This window comes from Balaenoptera musculus, chromosome 3 (genome assembly GCF_009873245.2).
Source record: "Balaenoptera musculus isolate JJ_BM4_2016_0621 chromosome 3, mBalMus1.pri.v3, whole genome shotgun sequence".
In the NCBI taxonomy this organism is placed as follows: Eukaryota; Metazoa; Chordata; class Mammalia; order Artiodactyla; family Balaenopteridae; genus Balaenoptera; species Balaenoptera musculus.
This window is the reverse complement of record NC_045787.1, coordinates 103,891,540-103,919,052: the sequence shown is the minus strand read 5'-3', so window position 1 is coordinate 103,919,052 and position 27,513 is coordinate 103,891,540. Positions and strand designations below refer to the sequence as shown.

Here is a 27,513-nt window from a genome sequence, read left to right as displayed (position 1 = left end):
GGCAGAAACTGAGACACAGATGTAGAGAACAAACGTATGGACACCAAGGGGGGAAAGTGGCAGGGTGGTGGTGGTGGTGGTGGTGTGATGAATTGGGAGATTGGGATTGCCATATATACACTAATATGTGTAAAATGGATAACTAATAAGAACCTGTGGCATAAAAAAATAAATAAAATAAAATTCAAAAATAAATAAATATACTTACACAAAAATAAATAAATAAAAGCCTGCCCTGCTGAACTCCAGAGTAGCTACGGGCTCACTTGGCCAATGAAAAGTGGGCAGAAGTGACACTAAGAACATAGTTTCACATCTTTCTTTCCCTCTGTCTCAATGACAGGAAATGTTCCCAGGAGAGGCTACTCCATCAGCGTGGCTTCAGTATGGAGATATGGAACGGAGTGGCAGCTGAGCCTTTATGGGACATAGGAGTGAGAAATAAACCCTTATTATCATAAAAAAAAAAAACCCTTATTATCATAAAAAAAAAAAAAGATGCAGGAGGGCTTCGCTGGTGGTGCAGTGGTTAAGAATCCACCTGCCAATGCCAAGGACACGGGTTCGAGCCCTGGTCCGGGAAGATCCCACATGCCACGGAGCAACAAAGCCCATGCGCCACAACTACTGAGGCTGCGCTCTGGAGCCCACGAGCCACAACTACTGAGCCCACGTACTACAACTACTGAAGCCCACGTGCCTAGAGCCCGTGCTCCGCAAGAAGAGAAGCCACTGCAATGAGAAGCCCGCGCACTGCAACGAAGAGTAGCCCCCGCTCGCCGCAACTAGAGAAAGCCCACATGGAGCAATGAAGTCCCAATGCAGCCAAAAACAAATAAATAAAATAAATTTATTTTTAAAAAAATGATGCAGGAAGTCTTGAGCTAATTACCAGCACACGGTCAAAGTGCAGAAACTTGCAAAACTGACATCATAAAACATTCGCACATGAATAGAAAAATACACATCACCTAAGCACAGAGTAACATCTGACAATGCTCTGGAACAAAGAGTAATTTAGACAGGAATCCAAAGTTATCAGAAAGTATCACTGAAGAGACTGGCATTTTTCTTTGACTATATTTCCTAACTGGATTTGTTCACTTACTGACTTGCCTATTCCTACCTCCAGATAAGGAGACGTTCTCACGTATGCACACTGCTGAGTGTAAGTCAGAAAACATACCAATTTACTGTAGATGTTTACGTGAGAACCAAAACTTTAATTGCAGCTAGGAAAAAAGTTTTTAAAAATGTAGTTAACACTCTATTCTAATTAAGAATTTCCGTCCTTAATAAACAAAATTAGGGCTTCCCTGGTGGCACAGTGGTTAAGAATCTGCCTGCCAACGCAGGGGACACAGGTTCAAGCCCTGGTCCGGGAAGATCCCACATGCCACGGAGCAATTAAGCCTGTGCGCCACAACTACTGAGCCTGCACTCTAGAGCCCATGAGCCACAACTACTGAAGCCCACGTGCCTAGAGCCCATACTCCGCAACAAGAGAAGCCACTGCAATGAGAAGCCCGCACACCCCAATGAAGAGTAGCCCCCGCTCGCCACAAATAGAGAAAGCCCGCGTGCAGCAACGAAGACCCAACGCAGCCAAAAATAAATGATAATAAAATAAATATTTTAAAAATCTTATCTATAAATAAAAATAAATAAAATTAGCTTTCATTTCAAGTAAGTTTGACTGCCAGTCATAGCAAGCAACCAGGTCTAATCAAATATCTGACCATTAAAAAAAATAATCAGCTGGAAAGGATACATTTACATTCCTGTTAACATTCTATAGCAGTGAGTCAAGAGTAACAGACATAGCCTCAGTGATGTACTTCCCCAACAGAACCTGGTTCTAATTAACAATCTGAGACCTGTCTTTATAATCTCCTGAGGCCTGTAGGATTAACCTAAATGCAAGTCGTTACTTGCTACTTTCTGAATTACTCCTGACCACCTCTGACTACCAGCAATACCACTGTACTTCACTGCTTTAATCATCTTGGTTTTTCAACTTACCAACTCTCTGAACTTGACTTGTTTTAGGATCAGCATTTCAACCCTGGCTTCTGCACTGAACTACTGGGCTCTGGAACTCAGTGTCTGCTCGCTTAGGACTCTGTACTACCCTTTCTGTTTGGATGACTCAAGTCTCCCACTCCCTCAGGGGTATCCTTTATTTGTCTAAGGGTACCCCATTCCAGACTACTCCCACCAATAAGGAAGTGGAGATTAGAAAATGCAACTGGGACTTCCCTGGTGGTCCAGTGGGTACGACTTCGCACTCCCAATGCAGGGGGCCCGGGTTCAATCCCTGGTTGAGGAACTAGATCCCACATGCATGCCATAACTAAGAAGCCTGCATGCTGCAACTAAGAAGTCCACGTGCCACAACTAAAGATCCTGCATGCCAGAATGAAGATCCCACGTGCTGCAACTAAGACCCAGCACAGCCAAAATAAATAAATATTTTTTTAAAAAGAAAGAAAGAAAATGCAACCAATTACAGAATTGCTGGAAAATGAATGAGGGTAAATGCATCATTGTTAGGTAGTAACTGTAGAGCATTTAAATAAAGTCATACCACATATATATAAGACACAGAAAATAACTTAAGACCTAGTAAGTATATAATAACTACTTTAATCATACTGTAATTTTAACACTTGAAAAATTAGACTGACCACTTAAACAGGGAAGAATTAGTGTGAAACAAAAATTAAGAAGCAGAACTGGAGGGACAAACACATACTTAGGACATAATCTGAAACTCATTACAGAACAGTTTTAATTAATCAGGTATTGGCAAATTATTGCCTTCCTGTTAATATTTCACTGGTCAGTTTATACCATACAAGTCAGTATATATCACAGACGCTCAGCTGAATGAATTCTCTAGTTTGACTAGTAACACAGCCACAGAAGTCCCTGAACTCAGCTTCTCTAAATCACCTATTATGTACCCGTGAACAAAGAATCCATGTTCATTTTCAGTATGGGATCTATACACATGCTTGGGTTTGGCTTCCTTCTTTTACAAGTGCCATTAATTTTCACTTTTTTCTCAAGTACTTTTGTCCTTGTTCATTGATTCTCATATACAGAAATATAAGAACAAAGTGTTACATTAAGCAATTCAAAATGAGACCTAAATTATTAGATGGTCTCTTAGAGATAGAATAATTACATACCTAGAAAAAGGTATACAAAATTAGTTTTTGGATATTAAATGGCATTTCCATGAAACCCACCAAAGATTATTACACTGCATATATACAAGAATAGATAAGGGCAAGAATTTGTGTTCACCAAATGCTTGCTAAATGAATAAATTCTGTTGGAGATGTGTATTCTTATGGAAAAATTCACCCAAAGTATAATATTGATAGACTTAAGAATGCAGACTTTTAAAAGCTACACATCTGAAAAAAACAGACAAGAAACATTCATGTTTCTAAAGATAAAAAATAGAAATTCAAATATCTGGATTTTTTAAATGACTGCCTTCACATGTCAGATAAAACAACAGCTTACGGAAACCAAAACTGACTCTGAGGTCAGTTTTAAATCCCATTCATAATATTCTATAGCAAAATACTAGGCAACTCTCTGGTTGCTTAGATAACTTCTTAGCAATTTTGAGAAGCTATTATAGATTGTCAGGTTCATCTTATATAAGAGTAGCTACTCAATAAATTCAGACTGATAATTTTTCCTAATTTATAATCTCCTAGATGGAAATGAGACTACAAAGGAAGATGAAAGACCAACAAGAAGAACTCATGCCAATGATTTCAAGGCCTGTGTCCAGCTACCTTTCTTAACTCAGCACTCATCTCTGACATTCACCTCAGGACCATTCTTATTTAGAAAAACAAACAAATTACAGGGAATGAAAGGGAAAAGCCATTTAGTTTTTTACCTGCAATCAGATAACAGGAACCATTCTTAATAAAATTATTTCTAATCATATCCACAAAACAAAGATTTTTAAATCCTTCAAAACAGATCCACTCTACATGGAGAGCCAGGCCAGTTAGGCCCAGCTGTTTGAGCTCTGTGTTAATATACAGCAAGGTTCTTCTGAACAGCTGTCTGGTGGCAGTTGAACACCACTCAACACTAGTGCAGTTATTCAAGTGACTATCAAATAATCCCATTTCTGAGGCTCTCTTCATACCTAGAGTTCAGAATCAACATGCCATTTTTATTATCTAGCCATGGTCCAGACTTTTAGAGGAAAAATAAACTTTATTTGGGCTCAAGGTAAAGGTTATTAATATGCCCAAACAAAAACCTTCTGTCCTGAAACTAAGTAATCTATCTCAAAATAATAGACTCAAGCTGCATATTAAATGTGTTTGCCCTAACATTCATTTATCAGCTTCAATACTGTCCTCAAAGTATCTTCCCTTCCAAAGGGAGAAGGGATGTAAGCCACAATATTTCTACTATGGAAAATTAATGAACTTCTCTACAATTAAGATAAATGTAATTTAATACTCAAAATCTCCAGAAAGTCGTGTTATCACAATTCCATTAACAAGGGTCTCCTCTGACACAAGCAAAAGACTAAGATGCTTCTGAACAAACTCAAAAGGTGCAATGGATAATTTCTGGTGGTAATAAAATTCTACTACTCATTCAATAAACTGAGCAGTCAACACATTAGCAACAACCCAATCAAAATCAGGCAAACCCTAATTGCAATCAGATTAAAATTAGGAAAAATATTAAATAAGACCAACACTGGACCACAGACCATTTCTCTGAACAAAAGAAATCCACTGACATAACAGACAAAAGAGTGGGGAGTGGACACATACAGTTTAAGTCCTAACAAAAAATGACTTATTGGGGAAAAACACAACCAACAATCGCAACTTTGTTATATATGCCAGGCCACTGATCTGGGTAAGTGGAAATCAGCAACGAACAAAATATACCATCTGATCTTATGGACGGTACCTTATACTGGGGAGAAGCAAACAATAAACAAATACCTATACAGTAGGGGTAAACAGTATTTCGAAGAAAAATAAATCAGAATAAAGAGTTAGAGAGGGACTTCCCTGGTGGCGCAGTGGTTAAGAATCCACCTGCCAAATGCAGGGGACACGGGTTCAACCCCTGGTCCACGGAGATCCCACAGGCTGCAGCGCAACTAAGCCTGTGAGCCACAACTATCGAGCCTGCACTCTAGAGCCCGCAAGCTACAACTACTGAGCCCGCGTGCCACAACTACTGAAGCCCACACACCTAGAGCCTGTGCTCTGCAACAGGAGAAGCCACCGCAATGAGAAGCCCGCGCACTGCAACGAAGAGTAGCCCCCGCTTGCCGCAACTAGAGAAAGCCCACACACAGCAACGAAGACCCAACACAGCCAAAAATAAATAAATAAAATAAATAAATTTATTTTTAAAAGAGAGAGAGAGAGAGAGAAGAGGGGAGGGTGATCATTTTATATAGTGTGGTCAGAAAGAGACTGATTTTATGCCAATAGCCATTTTTCACATCAGAAAATCACTTTTCAAACCCAGATTTTATCGAACAATACAGTTACTAATATCATTAGTTATTTCACTGCTCCTCTATGGGTTATATGCAACCCAATCTTATAGGAAAATAGTCTCCTACAAAAATGGTTATTACTAAGTCAATAATTATTTTGGGGGGGCCTAGAGAGTGCAGGAAATGTGCTGATACAAGAAGAAGCAACATCAGACACTAGCCCTGTCCACAGAGAGTTCCACTCTAATAAGGGAATCAATCAATCACACAAAATTGTCTTAACAAATCAAACTTGTCAGCAACTTTCTTGTCTAAGAAAGACAAAAAAGTACACAGTGCTGCAAGAACACCTGATGTAACTTCTGGGTTACATGGCACATTAGACATTACTCCACTATTACCCCTTCCAGAAACACAACTAAACAACTGAGGAACAAATTCACAATGAAAACAACTGACGAGGAAAGAACAAAATTTTAGAAGCTGAAATTAGATGAGTGAAAACGAGCTTAGTCCACCCAAGAGTGCTGAATCCCAAAGCCAGACACAGGGCTATGTGAGAAGTAACCTAATTTATACTGCAGATACTGCTGATAGCAAGAGATACCCTGGTACTCTGAAGTAGGACTAGATGAAAATCTATTTAAGAAGCAAAGCAGATCGCACTCCAAGTTCCTGGGCCAATGGCCCCTCATTCACCAGGATAAAAGAGGAAAGGTTTATTCTCTAAGGAGTAAAACAGAATCTCAGACCTGGCGTCACCTGGTACAGCCAAAGGCAGCACTACCATACTGAAAAGGCAGGAGAATTCCAGTGGACTTTTACAGATGCTGATGTCGCCTCTCAATCTCCCTCAGCTTAAAGCACACTGTGCAGCCAAAGCCCAAGAGAGAAGACCTGAAGACACTGATACTGGGTGTTCCCAATGAAATGATTCCACTGTTACACAATGAAGCTTAGTTAAGAAGCCCCACTCATGCGTAGAGCTTCCCATCAGATTTTTAGAGCCCTACTTCTAAATACAGAGGAAATACAATAGTCATCAGACCTCTGAGAAAAACTCTGTGAATGGACTCACCCAATGGCCATTCCACCCTCCCAGCTGTGCTTTCTTAAACTAGAAAACTAAAAACTACATTTGCCAGAATCTCTTGCAGCTAGGCTTCTGGATGCAAATTATGTACTCTAATACATCCATAAGTGATATGAAAGAAAGAAGTATCATGGGGCCACCGTCCTGGTCTTTGTGGCAATTTTGTTGCTGATAAGCAGGGTCATTAAAACCTGAAGTTCTTTTGTCCTATATCAATACCACACACATTACTGTAGTAAACTTTGAAATCAGGAACTGACTCCTTCAATTTTTTTTTTTTTTTTTAAAGAGTGTTTTACTTTAATCATAGTATTTGTATTGGAACTTTTTTTTAAAATTTATTTATTTTTATTTATTTTTGGGTGTGTTGGGTCTTTGTTTCTGTGTGAGGGCTTTCTCTAGTTGCGGCGAGCGGGGGCCACTCTTCATCGCGGTGCGCGGGCCTCTCACTGTCACGGCCTCTCTTGTTGCGGAGCACAGGCTCCAGACGCGCAGGCTCAGTAGTTGTGGCTCAAGGGCCTAGTTGCTCCGTGGCATGTGGGATCTTCCCAGACCAGGGCTCGAACCCGTGTCCCCTGCATTGGCAGGCAGATTCTCAACCACTGCGCCACCAGGGAAGCCCAACTCCTTCAATTTTTGAGATTGGTTTGGCTATTCTGGATACCATGCATTTCCATTTAAATTTTAGCTCAGCTTGTCAATTTACAAACGAGGCAGCTGTGATTCTGATAGAAACTACACTGAATCTGTGGGTCAATATGGGGAGAATTGCCATCTTAACAATATTAAGGTGTCTAGACACGGCTGTGGGCTCAGGAAGTCTTACGGCAGCCTCTCTGCTGATGGGTGGGGCTGTGTTCCCACCTGGTTGGCGGCTTGGCCTGAGGCGTCCCAGCACTGGAGCCTACAGACTGTTGGGTGGGGCCAGGTCTCAGTGCTGGTTACCTGGGCAAGATGTCCGCCTCGAGGAGAGTTCATGCAGATGGATACTCCCCAAAATGTCCGCCACAAGCTTTCATGGCCCCAGAAGAACCACAGCCAACCTCCACCTCCCCAGGAGACCCTCCAAGACCAGCAGCCCCAGATCCAAGATGTCCAGTCCCTTGAAGCAGGTTCTGGCTGTGATGGTCACCACCTTCCACAAGTACTCCAACCAAGAGGGCAACAAGTTCAAGCTGACTAAGGGGGAGATGAAGGAATTCTGCACAAGGAGCTGCCCAGCTTTGTGGGGGAGAAGGTGGATGAGGAGGGCCTGAAGCTGATGGGTGATCTGGATGAGGACAGCAACCAGCAGGTGGGCTTCCAGGAGTACACTGCTTTTCTACCCCTCATCACTACCGTGTGCAATGGCGTCTTCCAGGGCTCCCCAGAGCAGCCCGGATGCAGAACTCCTGGCTCCCTGCCATGGGTCTCTTGGGCCCAGGAGGACTCTGTCTTTTTTAGTTTTATATTCAGTAGACGTTTTTGCTTCTTGACAACCCCCTGCCAAAAAAAAATATATATATATATACCAATATTAAGTCTTCTAATCCATCAATATAGGATGTCCTTCCACTTATTTAGGTCTTCTTTAATTTCTTTCAACAATGTTTTGTGATTCTCAGTGTACAAGTCTTGTACTTCTTCTGTTCAATTTATTCATAAGTACTTCATCTCTTTGATGCTACGGAAAATGAAGTTTTCTTAATTCCATTTTTGGAGTGTTCACTGCTAGTTTACAGAAATACAGCTGAGTTTTGTACATTGCTTTCATACCCTGAAATCTTGCTGAACTTGTTTATTAGCTTCCAAGAGTTTTTAGTTTTTGTTTTTTACAGATTCCTTAGGATTTTCTTAGAATCATTTCATCTGCAAATAGAGACACAGGTGACCCTTGAACATCAAAGGTTTTAACTACAAGGGTCCACTTACGTGCAGATTTTTTTCAATAGTAAAAACTATAGTACTACATGATCTGCAGTTGTTTGGCTACAGAGGGCTACCTATAAGTTATACACGGATTTTTGCCTTGCAAAAGTCACCCCCCCAACCCCCGTGCTGTTCAAGCGTCAACTGTGTAGTTGTTTTACTACTTCTTTTCTGATCTGAATGCCTTTTATTTCTTTTTCTTCCTTAACTGCCCTGGCTAGAACCTCCAATACAATGTTGTATATAAGTGGTAAGAGTGGGCAACCCTGTCTTATTCCTGACCTTAGGGAGAAAGCAGTCAGTCTTTACCATTAAATATGATGTTAGCTATAGGTTTTTCACAGATACCTTTTACCAAGTTAAGAAGTTCCCTTTTATCCCTCATTTGAATATTTTTATCATGAAAGACTGGTACATTTTGTCAAATGCTTTTTCTTCCTCTATTGAGATGATCATATAGTTTTGGTCCTTCGTTCTATTAATATGGTATATTACACTGTTTACTTTCACAGACTGAACCAACCTTGCATTCCCAGGATAAATCCCACTTGGTGATGGTGTATAATCCTTTTACATGTTGGTGGGTTTGGTTTGCCAGTATTTTTGCACCTATATTCATAAGGGATATCGGTCTGTAAAGTTTTTCTGAAATAACGTCCATTCTAAGTCCATTCTCCAGTTTGCTTGGTGTCATGAGGCAGTTGTTCTTACAGCAACAGCAGTGACAGCTTCCTGGTACTGAAGTATAGCTATACACTGTTTTTTCAATTCACTGGTTTCAGTGGTGACCTCAGACATAAAAGCTCCCAAAGAAGATCCGTTCTACAGTGTTTGAGGTATTGTTCCTGCTTCTCTGACCCTTCTAATAATTTTTTATAAGCATCTACCGTCCATATTGTTTTCCTTTCTGATTAAGATATTTATTTGTTTCCTGACAGATACAAAGACCTAAACAATTAGAAAAAGAAATTAACTTGGAACAAACAGGAACTATGAAGGAAAAGAGACTTCTGAAAAGAGAAACCACTGCATCCATGAAACTGAAATGAGATCAGTATGCTATAAAGAACCACTGAGAATAAAAAGAAGCTATTGGAAATTTAGAATATGACAGCAAAAATTGGAAGATAAAATTAAGAACATCTAGCAGAGAAAAAAAGATTTTTTAAGATAAGAAAACTAAAGGATCAATTTAAGAGGTCCAACATTTGAATAACAGGAGTCTCCAAAAGTAATAAAAGGAAGAAATCATCAATAAAATAATTTAAGAATGTTTCCAAGAACTGAAGACATGAATTTCCAGACTGAAGAATTCTCACCAAATGACCAGCACAATGGATGAAAAAGATCCACACCAAGGAACATCCTTGTGAAATTTAAGAACTAGACCACAAAGATGATACAAGCTTTTTAATTTTTCACTCATTAGTACTTCTTAGCAACAACAAAGCTAGAAAATTGTAGAGCATGCCTTCAAAATCCTGAGGTAATATTCTTTACAACTTAGAATTCTATACCAAAACTATCAATGCTTATATGAAACACAACTAGACTAGAAAAGAGCACAGACTCCAAATGATACTTCTTTAATAAGATAAAACTGGGACTTCCCTGGTGGTCCCGTGGTTAAGAATGCTCCTTCCAAAGCAGGGGACGCAGGTTTGATTCCTGGTTGAGGAACTAAGATCCCACATGCCGCAGGGCAACTAAGCCCACACTCCGCAACTACTAAGCCTGCGCGCCACAACTAGAGAGCCCGCGTGCTGCAACTAGAGAGCCCACGTGCTGCAACTACTGAGCTCACGTGCCACAGCTAGAGAGAAGCCCGTGCGCCATAACAAAAAATCCCACATGCCACAACGAAGATCCCGCGTGCCACAACTAAGACCCAACGCAGCCAAATAAATAAATAAATATTTTCTTTTAAATAAGATAAAACTAATAGAAAGTCTCCTGATTCTGAATGACTTGATGTTTTAACAACTGGTATCATCTTTCTTTATAGTTAGACAAAACTAAGTAAGTGGAAAAAATGCTATTTTTACAGGCAATCAAAAGGTGGTACATGGAAGGGAAACTAAGTATAGTACACTGTTGAGTTCTGCTGGGGACTATGTTCATAGAGTACAGGTATTTTTGCTATAACACAATATATGTGTTCCTGAAAACTCTTACATTCTGCACATATTAAAATTAACAAAGAATGGGAAAAATAAGGTTGGAACAAACCACTAAAAACCTATGCAACCTTGTAACCAGAGCACCAGCAGTAACATAATTAGTACCCCAGGGACTTCCCTGGTGGTGCAGTGGTTAAGAATCCACCTGCCAGTGCAGGGGACACGCGTTCGAGCCCTGGTCTGGGAAGATCCCACATGCCACGGAACAACTGAGCCCGTGTGCCACAACTATTGAGCCTACGCTCTAGAGCTCACAAGCCAGAACTACTGAGCCTGCATGCCACAACTACTGAAGCCTGAGCACCTAGAGCCCATGCTCCGCAAAACAAGAGAAGCCACCAGTGAGAAGCCCATGCACAACGAAGAGTAGCCCCCGCTCACCGCAACTAGAGAAAGCCCACGTGCAGCAACAAAGACCCAACGCAGCCAAAAACAAATTTAAAAAATAAAAATAAAAATAAATAAACTTTAAAAAATAATAATGATGATAATTAGTACTCCAGGAGATGACTTGGACAATGCAAGCAGTCAGTTTAGTGTGGCTAGAGCTGCCTCAAGAGATGCTCAGAGATGCACAACATCAGAGTGGCCATGCTGGCTTGCAGGAACTGAGACATTAGAGATAGAAATAGACTCTGAACACAACCCCGGCTATAAGAACAAAGGTGGTGCACACCTCTCTGGGGGAGGGAATCCTGGGTGCAGGCACTCTTTTAACTTTCTTAAAATAGAGTTGAAATCAGAGCTTTCTTTCCCTCTGAACTCTACTCTTGATATTCTGACTCTCCTTTACTAGGAAAAGTCATATATAAGTCAATACAACCTCTAATTACAATAATATCATTTCTCTATTTACCAGTCACATATGAGCCAATTGGTGCTACAGAAGCATTTACAGAACACAGTGAAATAATATTTTATATACCAAAACTGATCTAAACTAATCTCAACTAAAATGTAATGTATGACTATTGGGAGGATAAGAGGAAGAAAAATTTGTTATGAAGAACAAAATGAAAAACTCAATTCCTCATCTTCTATGGCAAAAAGTCAACAATGCCATTTAGATATCGAGAAAAATATCAAAGGAGCAGTTAAAATAGTTGAAGGTAATTTTTTCATAAGAAGTCTTGGAGATCTCTGAATCCTTAAATTATGTACACACATACATGTTTGTTGGATAGTCACAGGTTTTGTTTTTTTTTTTTCAAAGCTCACATTTAAAAAACCGGATAGGGAAGATTTCCCTAAGAAATGAATTAAACAGAGATCTGAGGTTTAAGGAGGAGTTAACCCAATGATGAGAGAAGTCCAGACAAAGGAAACTGCATATGCAAAGGCCCTATTAAGAGAGAGGGTGGTAAACAGGACTGAATAAAAAATATCATGGTTGGAGAGGAGAGAGCAAGACCAAGTATGGTGTGAGTTGAAGCCACAGTCATTCAGGAGCCAGCTCATGAAGAGAAGAACTTTTAGGTATGTCCAAGTTTGTCTAGGGCAATTTCCGTTGATGCCAGTGTCCCAGCATAATTATCAATAGCTCCCTCTCTCACACCAAGAAGGAAGTAACCCTGTTTGAATGCTAAATTATACGGTCACCCTAGTATTAGGTAATACTGAGGCTTTTACTCTTTATCCTAGAAGCTACTATCCTGGAAGCCACTTAAAGTGTTTTAAGCAAAGGTGGTGAAGCAATCATTTTTTTAGTGCAGAATGTTAGAGGGGTAAGTGTTCTGGTACCCTATCCAATGTTGTGTTACATAAACATTGAGTAAGAATCTACTTTAAATCGACCTTTAAGAATGTCTTCTTTCTTTCACATCAAACACTCTTTATGACCTAAACTCATGACCTTTAGTCCCATTTCTTCCTTAATTATGGTCAGTGGCTTTGACCCTACTGCTCTTCTCTAGCATTAGATGCTCCTCACAGTCAACAGTAAGTTCCCACGAACCAAAGTCAATGGATACTTTTTAGGCCTTATCACACCAAAACCGTACTACCATTCCTTTGTAAATCTCCTTGTTCCATAACTCAATTCTTGTCCTTCCTCTCTGGCCATTACTTATCATCTTCATTGTGGGTTTTCTATCCCCTACCTAGTCCTCACACGTAGATGTTTTCCATGTCTCTGACTTCGCCCCTCTTCTTTTCTCTCTCTACCCCCAAATATCACCATGCTCCAAAAATTGTATCTCCAATCAAGTATCTCCTCGGAGCTCCAGAGAAGTACTCCAAATTGCCGGCTGACATCTCCATCTAGAAATCCAGCAACTCACTAACTCACTAACACCACAAACTCTGAGTAGGGTCCTCCAAATCTGTTCCTGCCCTACCAGTCTCTGTTAAGAGCAACACTATCTCCCCAGGTGCCCAGGCATGGAAGCAGTCACCCTAGACTCCATTCTCCCTAATCTCCCATGCTCAGTATCTCTTAAATCCACCTTCTGCCTTTTCCCACTTCCTACCTCAGTTCAGGAGCCATCTCATTACTCCCCACACGTCCGTACTAGTGTTTTTACCTCTACTCTTCTTTTCCTCCATGCAAAAGCCAGACTGACGATGCCACTCTTCTGTCTGAAATCCTTGAGGCTCCTGATTACCCAAAATCTAACCATCCCTCACACCAAGTATTTATATAGATATATACAGCTCTAGTTAGATGCACTATTTGCCTTTCAGGACAACACCTCTACTAATGTTTTCCATTTAGAAGCCAACCCTACTTATCTCTCAACACTCAGATTTCACTGCCTCCCCAATTCCTCTGGGATGTCTCTCAAAACTTTACAAAGCTCCTACTCTGCCTTATGTGGTACGTAGCCCCCCTCTCCATAGCAAGATGTGGACACTGCTATCACAGCACTTATTACATTGTACTAGCGTATTGCAGTTACAGTATCACAATACTGTAGTGCTTCTTATGTCTTCCTCACTACATTGTAAGCAACGTGTTAACAGGCACTAAGTGTCCCATCTCCCTGTTACCAGCATCTGATTCAAGGCCTGGCATGTAGTACTTGTAATAGGGAAGAACAAATCTGACTCCATATTGGATCTGTTTCTTCTACTTTAACCTTTGCATTCTATTACTTTTGCTGTAAGTTAATCATTAAAGGGATGTTGCCTACAGCTTAAAGTATACATAATGAGCCATCTCCAGGAACCCTGTCTCCCAGTTAAGCTAAAATACCTTGGTTTAGTTCACTAGGAATACCCTAACCAGGCCCACCTGGGAATGGATGCAGGAAAGAAGAAATTAACACATCCCCTCCCATTCTGGCCTGAACCAGGAAATATTAGCAACAACGTATCACCTTTTTTACTTTACCCCTCACCTCCCCCTCTTTGTTCTAAAAGAAACTAGCACCCAAACCCAGGCAAGATGGTTCTTTGGGACACTAGTCCACCATCTTCTTGGTGTGCTGGCCTTCCAAATAAAGTCACTATTCCTTGCCCCAACAACTTGTTTCTCGATTTACTGGCCTTCTGTGTGGGGAGCAGTACAAGCTTGGACTTCGTAACAGTACCTGTTCCACAAATGTGTGCTGAATAAAAAATGAAAAGAATATTTCTGCCATGAGTATTCAAGACTTATTTAGAGATTTTAGTTTATTTTGAAGTTATTATTAAGGCATGGAGTAAAGTAGGAGTTTTTCAACAAGGAAGAAAAGACAAAAGAGGTCTCTTTCAGTAATTCATTTTTACCCTTTCCTTATTAGCAAATGAAGCCCTCAGTACTTCAAACAGCTGCCTCAGTTACTGCACCCTCCTGACAAATCCAAAATTATCTCAAATATCACTGTGAAAAACTCACATCTAGTACCATTTCCAAAAGTAGCACCCAAACCTGAAAGTCAACTGTCTTACGTAAGACTTCAAGTCCAAGCACAGATGACAGTGCTCCATGAGCCTGCTTCAGGTTGGTATTAAATGGCGTGATCCATGTAAAAACCCTGTAACAATGCTAGAAGACAGAGCTAGGATCTATTCTAGCTCTGCCATTTATCTGCTAAGTTATCCCAGGCAAGCAAAATACCTAACCTCTCTGAGCCTCAAGTTTCCTCACCCATCAAACAGGGTTATCATAACACTTAAAAGACAGTGTCTGTAAAGCATCTAGCATAGTACCTGGCAAACACAATAAGCAGAAGATAAATGTTAGCTCTTTTTGTCCCACATCTTGCACCAGTATTCTAATCTCTCTAGGTCTCAATTTCTGAACCTGCACAGTGGGCTGGATAGATCAGATGATCCAAGTCCCCTCCTAGCTGTAAAAGTGCTATAATCCTATGATCAATAAACACAAATGCAATAAAGGCAAAAAATTAAATTTAAAAAGGACCAAGCAAACATATTAGCTAGGGAAAGTCTCACTTATCATCTAGGTCTACAGCAAAGATATCAGCAGAAACCTAAGATTATGACCCAAATGTGGATCTTTTTACTCCTTTATGTTCGCAACATGAGCATAACAATAAAAACGATCGAGAACTAAAAAGAACCTGCAGAAATTAAAAATAAATTCCCCCAAATGGACACCCATATGCTGTTACTGGCATCAAAAATTGGCAAAGTTGTAATTACTTTATCCAATGGTTAACATTTCACCAGTAAATTAGTTTAACATTTAACCATTTTTATCAATATGTTAACCAGGAGAAAAAATTTGATATTGTCAGAAAGTGGGAAGAGGATAATCATGGCCCTCTATGGCCTCTGAGAAATTAGGTAGTCACTGCAAAGCCGACATCTCTGGTCACGGTAAACTAATCCTACCCATTAAAAGCTGTTGACGTATCTTCAAAATGATGATATAGCACATTTACTGACATGTAAAGAAGTTCACAAAGCAGTGTAGCATGAAAGAAGGTTACGCATCAATATTTATCATGAACCCATTTTTCATTAATAATGTGGATATAAAAAGAAAAACTTCAGAGCTCTTATTTATGGAACTAAGGGTGACTTTTACTTTCTTCTTGGTGTTTATTTGTATTTTCTAATTTTCCATAATGAATATATAATTTTTGTGTGACAAAAAAATTAGTTTTTTAAAATTTCTCAAGTATAACAGCCAAAACACAATCCCTTTTATCAGAGAGATATACTGGAAAAAAAAAAAGAATTTAAAAACTCTAATTAGGAAACTTCCCTGGATCCCAGAAATAATTGGGAACTTCAGTTAGACAGGGTCTCGTCACCCAATTAACACTTCAGGCTCATTCTCACTGTTTGTGCATGAAATAGACCCACAGTGATGATATAAAGTCTAAAGATCTCTAGCTCAGAAATATCTGAGGTGATGTCATCTGGACAAATGAAAAGAACAAGCATAATGGAGTATATGGAGTATATGGAGAAAAAAAAAAAAACATTCAGTAGCATATTTTTATAATGCTTTATCTTTCATTCTGTGCGTTTACTTCCTTGAGTCTGGGTACACCAAAAGATTACCTAGTCTAACCTCCTAGTTTAAATAAACAACTCCAAAAGATATCATGCTCTACCAAACATCCTTTGAAAGCATGGGAAGGAAGCATCATGATGGTTTCATTACTTAGGACCTGTCTCCTAGACTTTAACACCAATTCTAGGGGTCTATCCTTCCTGTTCTTCCCTTGAAAATTAAAGTAATATTTACCATGGAGTTTTATACCTCTCATATTAAGGCAAGGGTGTTACTGGCAACTTGCTTCTACCAGGGCAAAATAAGGACATAAACAAAAGACCAAGTAATACATGGGATCAAGATTTTTGTTTTTCAATTAATTATCCTACCTACAAAGCAAAGTCCCTAGAGCAGATTAGCATTTATTACTTTAGATTTGAAAACTGAAAAATGAATGTTAAAACAACCCTGCAGATACTGTTTAGCCCTGCACCTAAATTTCATTCTGTGACCAAAATATGTAGAAAGTCAACAGAGTAAACATATACAATAAGTCCAAATATACAGTAAATCCCCAGCACCCCCTTCTCCCCAAAGAAAGAGAAAAAAAATAGTTTATCTGATTTACTTTCATTTCCATATACTTCCTAATTTCTTCAAATAGCCAATTCTGATAAAAATCCATCCGTTACTATGAAGACAAGTAAATGACAGGCTAGAAAAAGATCTGGGTTTCTTAATTCTTCCTGAGATTCAGAAAACTACTAGTTATGCCTTATCCCAATTACACAGATGAGGCATGAAAGCTCAAAGAATTAAAGTATTAATACCTGCCCCAAGTCACAAAATGTAGGAAGGTGCAACTTCATGTAGTGCTCTTGCTTAACACTACTGTACCTCAGGCTACTGTGACTGACAAGTGTCCCAATTATACATGCGAGTAGCACGTGAACATCTGTACACATTTTTTAACGAAAACACACAAATACAAATTTCCCAACAGGAGTTTCCTTACTAACGTACTGACAAAGTAAAATCAGAGGAATGTCGTCTTCCCAAAGGAATATACTATGTAGGCTTGATCCCCTCAACCTCAAACCTATCCTATTCAAAACTTGCTTGAGGATGGAGGTAGGAAGCCTACAAATCTCCAGGTGCATATATACTGTGAAAAAAATACAAGCAACATTACACTTTATTCTATTTTGAGAAAAACTTTTCTTTTCATAAAATTATATTTAAAAAGAAGCACCATCTGTTTTGAAAATATATGAAATTCTGCTTTAAATAACAGATTTTTTGTCCAGTATCTCAAAGATTAATTTGAAAACACTGGCTTTGAGGTCTAATACCTATAATACACTAAACTGTGTTTCTTGGGACATCCTTTTATTTTTTTTTAAGATTTAATTTTAGTTTTATTTTTTTGGCTGCACTGGGTCTTTGTTGCTGCGCGCAGGCTTTCTCTAGTGGCGAGCGGGGGCTACTCTTTGTTGATGTGCACGGGCTTCTCATTGCATTGTGGTGGCTTCTCCTGTTGTGGAGCACGGGCTCCAGTAGTTGCAGCATGTGGGTTCAGCAGTTGTGGCGCACAGGCTTAGCCGCTCCATGGCATATGAGATCCTCCCAGACCAGGGATCAAACCTGTGTCCCCTGCATTGGCAGGTGGATTCTTATCCACTATGCCACCAGGGAAGTCCCGGGACATCCTTTTTAAAAAAATTTTTTTAATGAAGGGACAGTAAATTGACTTGCTCAGCATCTCAAACAATCCTACAGCATCCATTATATTAGTTATATTCCAGTGAGCCCCCATCTCCAGTTTCCTAATTAATTCATACTTCTCAAAAAAGAGAAAATGGCTTTAGAGTTAATTTTGCATCCTTTCAAGCTTGAATATCTACTGTGAACCAATCAATCAATCAAATTTATTTGTGTTTGAAGAATAAAGCACAACTTCTAGAACCTGATGAGTCAAGCGAAGTTACTAAGAAGCAGTCAATTAAAAAACATGAATCATTACTCTCTTATATGTAACCCCAGAGCTCTAAAACTTAAATTTTAATTAATTCATTTGGTGACAAAACTGCACCTGAATGGACATGAGGCTATTTTTAGTTGTCTTTCTCCATTTACTGTGACTATTAATCTTTCCCTGCAGAAATCCCTGTTTCACATAGAGTGCTACCCCAGACCCCACTGGGGTGTCATATACAGTATACGCAACATACTACCTTCTTAAAGTTGGAACTGCTTTAAATTCCAAACACTTGTGGCTATAAGGGTTTTACATAAAAGACTATGGACCTGTACCACTAAAGAAAAAAAAAAATGTATGCATCCACAAAATTAGTTACTGAACAATGTTCAACATAACTTTCTCTTACATTTAGTTTTCCTGCAGAATTAGTTAATACTGAAATTCTCAATTAAGTCAATTTTTCTTTGCTTTTTCGTTTGAAGTGTTGACTGATGGTATTCATCCTCATTCTTGGCAAGTATTCCCCAAAAAAGCTTCCAATGAAATATAATTAGGCTTGGAATGAACTGAAGTAGCTATATCTTAGATCTGAGATCAGTTTCCCTGTAAGAGACCACCTGCACAGAAGCCGTTGTCAAATTCCTTCTAGCAGGACAAGTGCCTCCTAGAATTCTTCTGTCTTTGAGGTATGTTGTATGCTAAAGAACCAAAAAGGGACTAAGTAATTTTGGAACCTATAATTCTCTCAAGACTTGCTTTCTTAATCTAAATCCACCTAAATAACAGACTAATTACAAAGACTCTAACTCCAAATAAGTTACAGAAAATTATTCTTAAACAAAAGAGCTCAATGGACCCAAACAGATAATAAAACATTTCTTCCTTTTCATCTTACAAATTATACTTCAATTATTGTTCAAAATTAAATTATTTCCAAGATTTCCAAGGATTACTATGCACAGGCACTGACCTCCCCACTAGACCCCAATAAAAAAGCAGTATGGACTTCCCTGGTGGCACAGTGGTTAAGAATCCGCCTGCCAACACAGGGGACACGGGTTCGATCCCTGGTCTGAGAAGATCCCACATGCCACAGAGCAACTAAGCCCGTGCACCACAACTACTGAGCCTGCTCTCTAGACCCCGTGAGCCACAACTACTGAGCCCACATGCCGCAACTGCTGAAGCCTGTGTGCCTAGAGCCCGTGCTCCGCAACAAGAGAAGCCACCACAAACGAGAAGCCCGCGCACCGCAATCAAGAGTAGCCCCTGCTCGCCGCAACTAGAGAAAGCCCACATGCAGGAACGGAGACCCAACACAGCCAAAAATAAACAAATAAATATTAAGAAAAAAAAGCAGTAAACAACGAATAAACCCATAGCAAGAAAGTGAACAGAAAAAGGATCATTAGCAAACATTTCAACAAATTTCTAGTAGATAAAATGTAGAGGATGTCCCTGGTGACACAGTGGTTAAGAATCTGCTTACCGATGCAGGGGACATGGGTTTGAGCCCCGGTCCAGGAAGATCCCACATTCCGCAGAGCAACTAAGCCCGTATGCCACAACTACTGAAGCCCGCGCACCTAGGGCCCACGCTCTGCAACAAGAGAAGCCACTGCAACGAGAAGCCGGCGCACCGCAAGGAAGAGTAACCCCCACTCGCCGCAACTAGAGAAAGCCCGCATGCAGCAATGAAGACCCAACGCAGCCAAAGATAAATAAATAAATTTTTAAAAAATAAAATAAAAACTTAGTGCCTTAAAAAAAATGTAGATAGATGCAAGAGGGAAGAGATATGGGAACATACGTATATGTATAACTGATTCACTTTGTTATAAAGCAGAAACTAACACACCGTTGTAAAGCAATTATACTTCAATAAACATGTTTAAAAAAAATGTAGATAAAAGTACCTATCACAGAACGTGCACACAGGGGTTACAGGAGAAAGTGAGGCAGACTTAAAATGAGGGATTAACTCATGAAACAGCTTTGCACCTCGCCCTCCTGGGCACCCCTTAACATAACTGCAGGTTTTCCAACAAGTTGGCCAAGAATACATCCCATTCCTACATAAAGAGATCCTAATTTGCCCTTACACTCAGAAAAGTGGGAAGGAGCTACCTAAATAACCTGGCAGTAATACTCAAGCATTAACTAGTCCTTCATTTGAAAATGTAGACAACCAAGGATCAGCAATTGACAAAAATGAGTAGGAAGGTACAAAGCAAACCAAACAAAAAGAACAAGTGACCAGGGAGGGAAAAGAGATAATCCAATTAACAGAAGAGAATTTAAAAAGAAAACCCTAAATATTACCCTCAGACAAATTAAAGAAAATAATGCATCCTTAAAAATAAACACAAGCGGAAAAAAAGAGAAATACCTCTACAAAAAGATTTCTTAGAATTAAAAGTACGACTTGTGCCTTTAAAATGTCACTATTGAGCTGCAGAAGAGCAAAGTAATTTCCCAGGATGAAAAAAAGAATTATAAGAAAACAAGAAACCCAAGAGTTGAACATTCCAACAAGAGAGAACAGAGAAAATGGAGCACAGAAAATGTACGGAATAAAGTAAATTTCCCAGAGCTAAACAAAGACCAAGCCTTTAAATGGAAAGGACCTGCTTATAACAACTACGATGCATAAGAGAATATCCATACCTAGACCTATCACCATGCAATCCCAGAAAACCAGGAGAAAAGAAAATTCCAAAGCTTCCTGAGAGGCAAAGCAATTACCAAAAGAAAGTAACTGTGACTGGCACTAGGTAGACATGAACAACTGGCTACTAGAAGACAATGGGGCAATATGATACTTTCCAAGCTGTGAGGAAAAATGTTGAACCAGTATTCTATACCTAGCCCAACTATTAATCAAGCATGAGACAAAAATCAAAATTACTTTCAGACACACGAGACTTGGAAAGTCTACCTCCTGCCATCTTTTCTGAATAAGTAACTTAAGGATGTTCTCCAATAAAATGAAGGAAGAAACCAAGGAACCGAAAATATGTGATACAGGAGGAAACTGGGTCTAAATCAGGTAAATTCCTAGGACGTCAACTGCACATCATGTCTTAAGAGCAGAGAGCTTAAGGGAAGAAAGTAGCCTAATATAATAGATATTATAATTAGATATCTTTTAAAAGTTTAAAGGTATGCGAAAGGCAAATTTTTCTTTAATCAGCAAGAAAAATGGAAGGCTATTTAGGAACAAAATTGTACAAAGAAAGTCAGGATTGAAATATGAAAGTAAAATGTGGTATGTTTTGAGGAATTGATGGAACATCAGAAAAGAAAATACATCCAATCCTAATAATAGATATATATGTTCAGACTCTCTCTATATAGATATATATAGATATCTATCTATCTATCTATAAAATCCCAGTATACTACCTGACATCTCAAAGAAATTGTTTTCAATTGTCAAGCCCTCAGACAGGCCTTCCTTAACTACACCATCCCTTCACCCTGCTCTATTTTTATTCCCCTAGTATCTGTTATCCTAACATTATATCACATACACTGATTTCATTGATTCTAACACATATATTCTTCACTTTTTAATCTTGATGAAACCAGCATGCATTTTACAATCCATGCAGAGCATTTTACAACTACAGTCAGCCAGGTGGCAGTCTTGTTACTGTGTGAAAAACCTTCAGTGGATACCTTCTGAAAAGATTATAAAAGCACCAGCATCAAAATGTTTCAGATTAGATGAAATACAATTTTTACTTGCTTGCTGGGTATCTCCCCTATCATCAACATAAGGGAAGTAACTTATTTTTTTCAAATCTCTGTATCCTCCACATAAAACAGCGACTGGCAGGTAACAGATAGATACTTAATCTGTGTCACACTTTAACATCTCTGAAAACAGGGTGGGTCCAACAGGATGGATCCTACGTAGTTGGCCCTGAAGTTTTTCTTCTTAGGGGTACACGTGATAATGGTGAATCATATAAGCAATGGCATCCAAGATATGAAGAAATTCAGTAATGAAAAATTTGGAGGAAGATGGAGACAGTAGTGAGCGAACTGACCCATTTCAAAAGACGACTCCAAACATTAGAAAATCCGGGAAAAAGAAACATAAGCATATTATTATTTTTATTTTGTGTAACTAAATACTCAAAGAAATAAAAACAAAAAGGGCTAAATGTGATTGTCTCCTGGAAAGAGGCAAGAGACATCGTTTTTCACTATAAGCCCCTCTATAGTTTTTTTTTTTTTTTACCAAGTGCACATATTCTTTATGAACCGTTTGTCAAGTATTTAACAAGATGGGGAAGTTGAGATTCACATACTGAAAATCACAGAGACCGAGACAGGAACATTTACACGGAGACAGAAAGACATTCAAGGGAACACAAAGTCAAAGTCAGTATCAGGTATCTCCAGAGATCTCAACTGGCAAGAGGGGATGAAGACGACCGGAATTCTGGAGGCAAACCGAGCAATATTCTAAAGCGTGACATCAACACTAGCTGCCTACTGAGGATAACTATGCCATTTTGCTCATCAGAAAGTCAAGGTAGGATCCGCAAAGGTTTGCTAGTTTATCCGTGTGCCCTGGACTGAAAAATTCAGACCCTCTTATGTGAAAAACTTACAAGATCTCCCTCGCCACAACTCTCCACATTTACACAACACCCTTTCACCTGCCCTGGCCTGTCAACACAATGACAGATGCGGGGACTGAGCTGGGTCTCCCCTACACCCGAAAAACCAAGTGACTATGTCTTGGCGGTACAAAAGCTAGGGGAGAGGACTGCTGCGGGAGGGCAGGCGGTTCGCCGATCCGAGAACGGTGGCCAAGACGTGAAAAAACCCAGCTTGCGGAGTCCGGTGCAGAGAAATACCCAAAGACCCGCGCCTGTCTCCGCAGAAAGAAAGGACACCTTTCCCCAGAGAAAGCTAACCAGCTTGAAAACCCAACTTGCCCAGAGCCGACAGTGGCGCGCAGTTCAGACTCCGCCCCTCCCTCTTCGCCCAAGGCAGGCGCAGAAAGATCGCAAAATGTCACAGGGCCAAGACTGAGCGCGCCAAAGCGGGACCCACCCCCGGGAGACCGGGACGCCCGAGGCAGGTCCCTCCCCTTCCTCTCTCCGCCCGCGCAGAGCTCATTCATTCTCCAGGCGGGCAGCCGGTCCTCCCCGGCCGGCCATTCCTGCACCGCAAACCCACCAGACGCTTTGTCTCGGGCCTGGCCGGAAACCCGGGCGCGCATTCGAGCGCGCGCCCAGACGCCACTTACCCGCACCTGGCGCCCGCCCGATCTCCGCGCGTTTAAAGCCTTCTGGATCCCGGGGTCCGAGGCCCGAAGCCGGTCGCCTGTCGTTGGCGGCCCCAGGCGCGCACTTCGCCGAGTCCCACTGGATATCCAGGATCGGGAAATGTGCATCCCGGTCCCACCATCACTACAGCTTGAAACCCCCGCGCGACCCCCGCCCTCGCTGAAAAACACTAGATTCTTTCTCCTTCTTGGAGACCGAGACCCTGCCCCTTCCGAAGCACGTGAGCACCCCGGCCCTCGCCCTCCCGCCCGAGCTGCGCCCCCGGCACTCACTTGAGGAGCAGCTGGTCGTGCTCGGCCTTGAACTTGCCCAGCTCGATCTGCAGCTTGGCGCGCTCGCGGGCCGTGTCGTCGAGCGCGCGTCGCGCGTCGGCCAGCTCGGTCTCGTAGAGTGCCTTGAGGCCGGTGAGCTCGCGGCCGCGCACCTCCTCACGCTCCGTCACCTGCAGCTGCAGCGCGCTGTTCTCCGTCTCCAGGCTGCGCACCTTGTCGATGTACACGGCCAGCCGGTCGTTGAGCTCGCGCAGCTCCTCCTTCTCTTGCAGCCGCGACAGCCGCGTGGGGCTCAGTGGCGTGGCGGGGCCGCCGGCGCGGCTGCCCGTCCGCGGCGGCACGGGGGTCGCTGTCGCCATGGCGATCGGCGAGGAGAGCTGAGCGCGGAGGCCGCGGGCAGCGCCGGAACACGGAGGGGGCGGCAGGCGGAGAAGCCTGAGGGAAGGCACGAACCGACGATCCGCGCTCGCTGAAAGGCCGACGTCGGGGGGAAGGACGAAGCACCTGGGATGGCGGGAGAGGGGTTACAGCACAAAGGGCAAAGGGGGAGGACTACGAATCAATTAAATGTAAAACGCCCTTTGTAAGAAAACATGCACACACTCACACACGCGCGCACACACGCTCGGGAAATACGGGGTGAGGGTGGCCGGGAGAGCCGAGCAGAGTCCGCGCGCCGCCGCCGCCGCCGCCGCCGAGTCTCCCGCCCGCAGCACTTTGTTTCCTCTCAGGCGGCGCTGAGCCGCGGGCGGGGGGAGGAGGGCGGAGGGGCGGGCTGGCTGCGAGCCGCTGGGGGCGGAGGTGGCGCGGGCCGCGGCGCCGCGCTCCCCAAGATGGCCGGCGCGCTCCGGCGTCTCCACGTGACCGTCGCTGGCCAATGGGGGCCGGCAACGCGGGGGCCGGGCCTGTAAATTCAAAATCTGGCCCGCAGGCAACCGTCGGCTCGGCGCGCCCGGCTGGGCGTGGCGGGGGGCGGGGGGGCGGTAAGGACTGAGGGCTGTGGGGAGGGGTGCCGGGGAGTGCTCGCGCGGCGGCTTTGGGTCCCGCGCCGGCCGGGCCTTCCCACCAGCCCGCGGGGACCGCTTGTCGGGTCCGGTTGGCGGATGGCGGGAAGGGGCCCAGAGGTTTCCGGGGCGGGTCCGCGCCGCCGCCCACACCCGGCGGTTCAGGGAAATTCAAATGTAAACGTCTCTAACTGACACACGCAAAACTCGTAGAGCCCGGGACGACCGCGGGCGTTGTAACCTTATCCCCGCCCCGCGGTGAGGGTTCGGAAAACAGCCTGGAGGCCCGGCCGCTGTGGAGTTACGTAATGAGCGCTGGTGTCCGAGGTTCAAGACCAACTGCGTGCGGGTTCCAAATGCAAGCCTTTATTTTTCTCTCAGGTGGAAAACGGTGTAGCAAAACACCTCCTCCCATCAAATTGACGCACGCGTGTCTAGAAGCGGATGGATAAAGACCACAGAACAGCCAGTGCTGATGGGCGGTCCCCGATCCGTTTATTTCTTAACAATTTAGGGCTTTATAAAATCAAAACCACCTCACAAGTGATATGATAAACATGTTACTAAGTAAATAGCACAAGCTATTCATGGTCATGCTTCACTAAAATCCCATGTATCAAAATCTAAACTTGCGAAAACTTAAGTAGAAATGCTTTTTGCTTTGAAAAGGGATTCCCCTGAAAAGTAATTGACCACAGTTCTAATAGAATGTCCATCAATCCCTTTGAAAAGTTTTAAACTTTTAGACTTAACATTTATTGAAGTTTACTATGTGCCCTGCCCTGGGCTTTTCGTGGATTATCCATCCACACATTCTGTGGTGTGGGAACCAGATTCCTTCCATTTGAAAATGTACCCACGTAATAGATGAATTTCCTTACAGCCGCCGGCAGGCGACAGGACTGCAATTGAACCCAGGCGGTTTCAATCGCCTCCAGAGCCTCGCCCTCAACTATAACCTGGAAGGCCAACTCATAACCCTTTAGGGACGCATCGGTAGAGTACTTACAGGTTAGTTACCTTAATAATGGCAGGAATGAAGACTAGAATGTTCTTTAAATATTAATCATGCACATAAGAATTAGTGAAGGGCACCAGTTGAATATCATCCTCCTTGAATTTCCAGGCACTCTATGAGTGATGATACTCTTATTATTAACGGTTCTATTTCCTGCCCTGTTTGTTATCTTAAATACCTCCTTCCTTAACGTCCTTGACAGTTAAAAAGTTGAAAAGGTTCTTTTTTGAAGTTGGTGTTAGGAGTTCATAAGTATTCAAGTAAAGTTTTAATAACTTAAAAGGACCTTGAAAATCTAAATTACTTATAAAGAAATGAGGCCTAAAGAAGGTGAGTGCTGTGTCCAAGGTGGTAGAATCCGGATTGCAATGTAATTCCAGTCTTCTTGAGGCCCTTTCCACTACACTGACAGCTTGGCTTTCACTCCATACCCTCCTTTTACCTTAGACGTTAAAAAAAATATTTGGAAAAATTTGAAAATTATTTTCTCTCCATTTTTGGAGACTGTATGTGAAGTGATTTCAGGCATGATCTCTACTGCTCTCAACCCCACTAAGCCTTCTCTTGAAAGCTTGAGAATCCCTCAATCTCATTGTTTTAGGAAACTCAGATTATATCCTATTAGCTGAAACAACAAATACACTGGAGTCAGACAGTTGGGGATTTGCTGTTGATAGCAATGTAACTTTATGGAAGTTACTCCTTGGTTTCCTCATAGGAAATGGGGATGATTCCTACCTTGCAGGGGTTTGCAATAATTAAAGTAATATGTGTAGTGTTTAGACATAATATGGGATGGCTAAATAGTAATCCTTACTAATAGTAATCCTGTGTCTCCGATCAAAAGCAATGAAAAAAGATGGAAAATCTCTTAGCCTTAGAATTAGGTACTTGTGCAAACATTTGGTCAGGCACTTTACTAAATGTACACTTCTCTTATTCTCTTGGCTTTTCCCAAGCCTAACTCCGTACCTGGAATAAGGCCTGTTTCATCCCTGCTCTTTCATACTGAATGTGTCCAGCCCTCTTCATTTAAAGAATTCCTGCAATCCCATTACCACCACCGTTTTCCCCAATAAATGAGAAGTAGCAAATACTATAGGAGTATGGTGACAATGCTCCTGCATTTACAAGGACAATTATGATTTCAAATATTCTGCCTGATTTTTTTCTATAAACCTTCACTTACTTGTCAGTGCACATGTTCTGATTAGTGGTTAGGCCATGCATATGGCCACCAAGCTTCAACTTCCCATGGCATCACTTACCTCTTTAAAACTCCTCCCAAAACACACAGCTGCCTCACTACATGCAGAGAATTTATTTGACATTTGCCCTACTTTCTGTATGTCTTATGGATCTGGGACAGAAAAACACAGGATACCTATCAGGTCTGGGCAGAAGGGACCCAGACTAGGATGGGGGTAGGTAGGAAGGGAGAAGAGAAGGAGAGACTGAAAGCTAGCAAGTAACCCAATTTTGTCCCAGGAGAGGGGGGAGACAGCTGGCAGTTAGCTGAGTATACAGTGTAAACAAATGGGGAAGCTAGGGATGCCGTACAAAATGAAGAAGAGTATTGCTAAGCACTGTCTCTTTTTTTAACTGGTATCTCTTCAGTATATGTTTTCTGAATATTTGAATGATGAAGTAAATTAATACATGGTCTTCCACTAGACCAGATTGTTTCTATTTAATATACTTTGCAAAGTTAATACTTTTTCTAGATATCATAAAAACATAAGAATAAATCATGTTTTAGAAGGTTGAGTGACTATCCAGAATCCATTCCAACTCTGATAAAATAATATTTGTGTTTTAAAAAGAGCTTAGGGGGGCTTCCC

The 27,513-nt window shown here is 41.7% G+C and overlaps 1 protein-coding gene across 2 annotated transcripts in view; it reads right to left on the bottom strand.

The window, feature by feature from the left end:
• Positions 1-24,436, bottom strand: part of LMNB1 (lamin B1) — a 75,400-nt gene extending 50,964 nt beyond the window's left edge. The window contains exons 1-2 of one of the 2 annotated variants that reach the window (XM_036848659.1): positions 24,258-24,436; positions 23,651-24,154 (exon numbers count right to left, since the gene is read on the bottom strand). In XM_036848659.1, coding sequence (XP_036704554.1) covers positions 23,651-24,009 — 359 coding nt within the window. In that variant the 5' untranslated portion in view covers positions 24,010-24,154; positions 24,258-24,436. The remainder of the gene's footprint in view (positions 1-23,650; positions 24,155-24,257) is intronic. The other variant, XM_036848658.1, reaches the window with a different exon arrangement.
• Between the last annotated feature and the right edge of the window lie 3,077 nt (positions 24,437-27,513).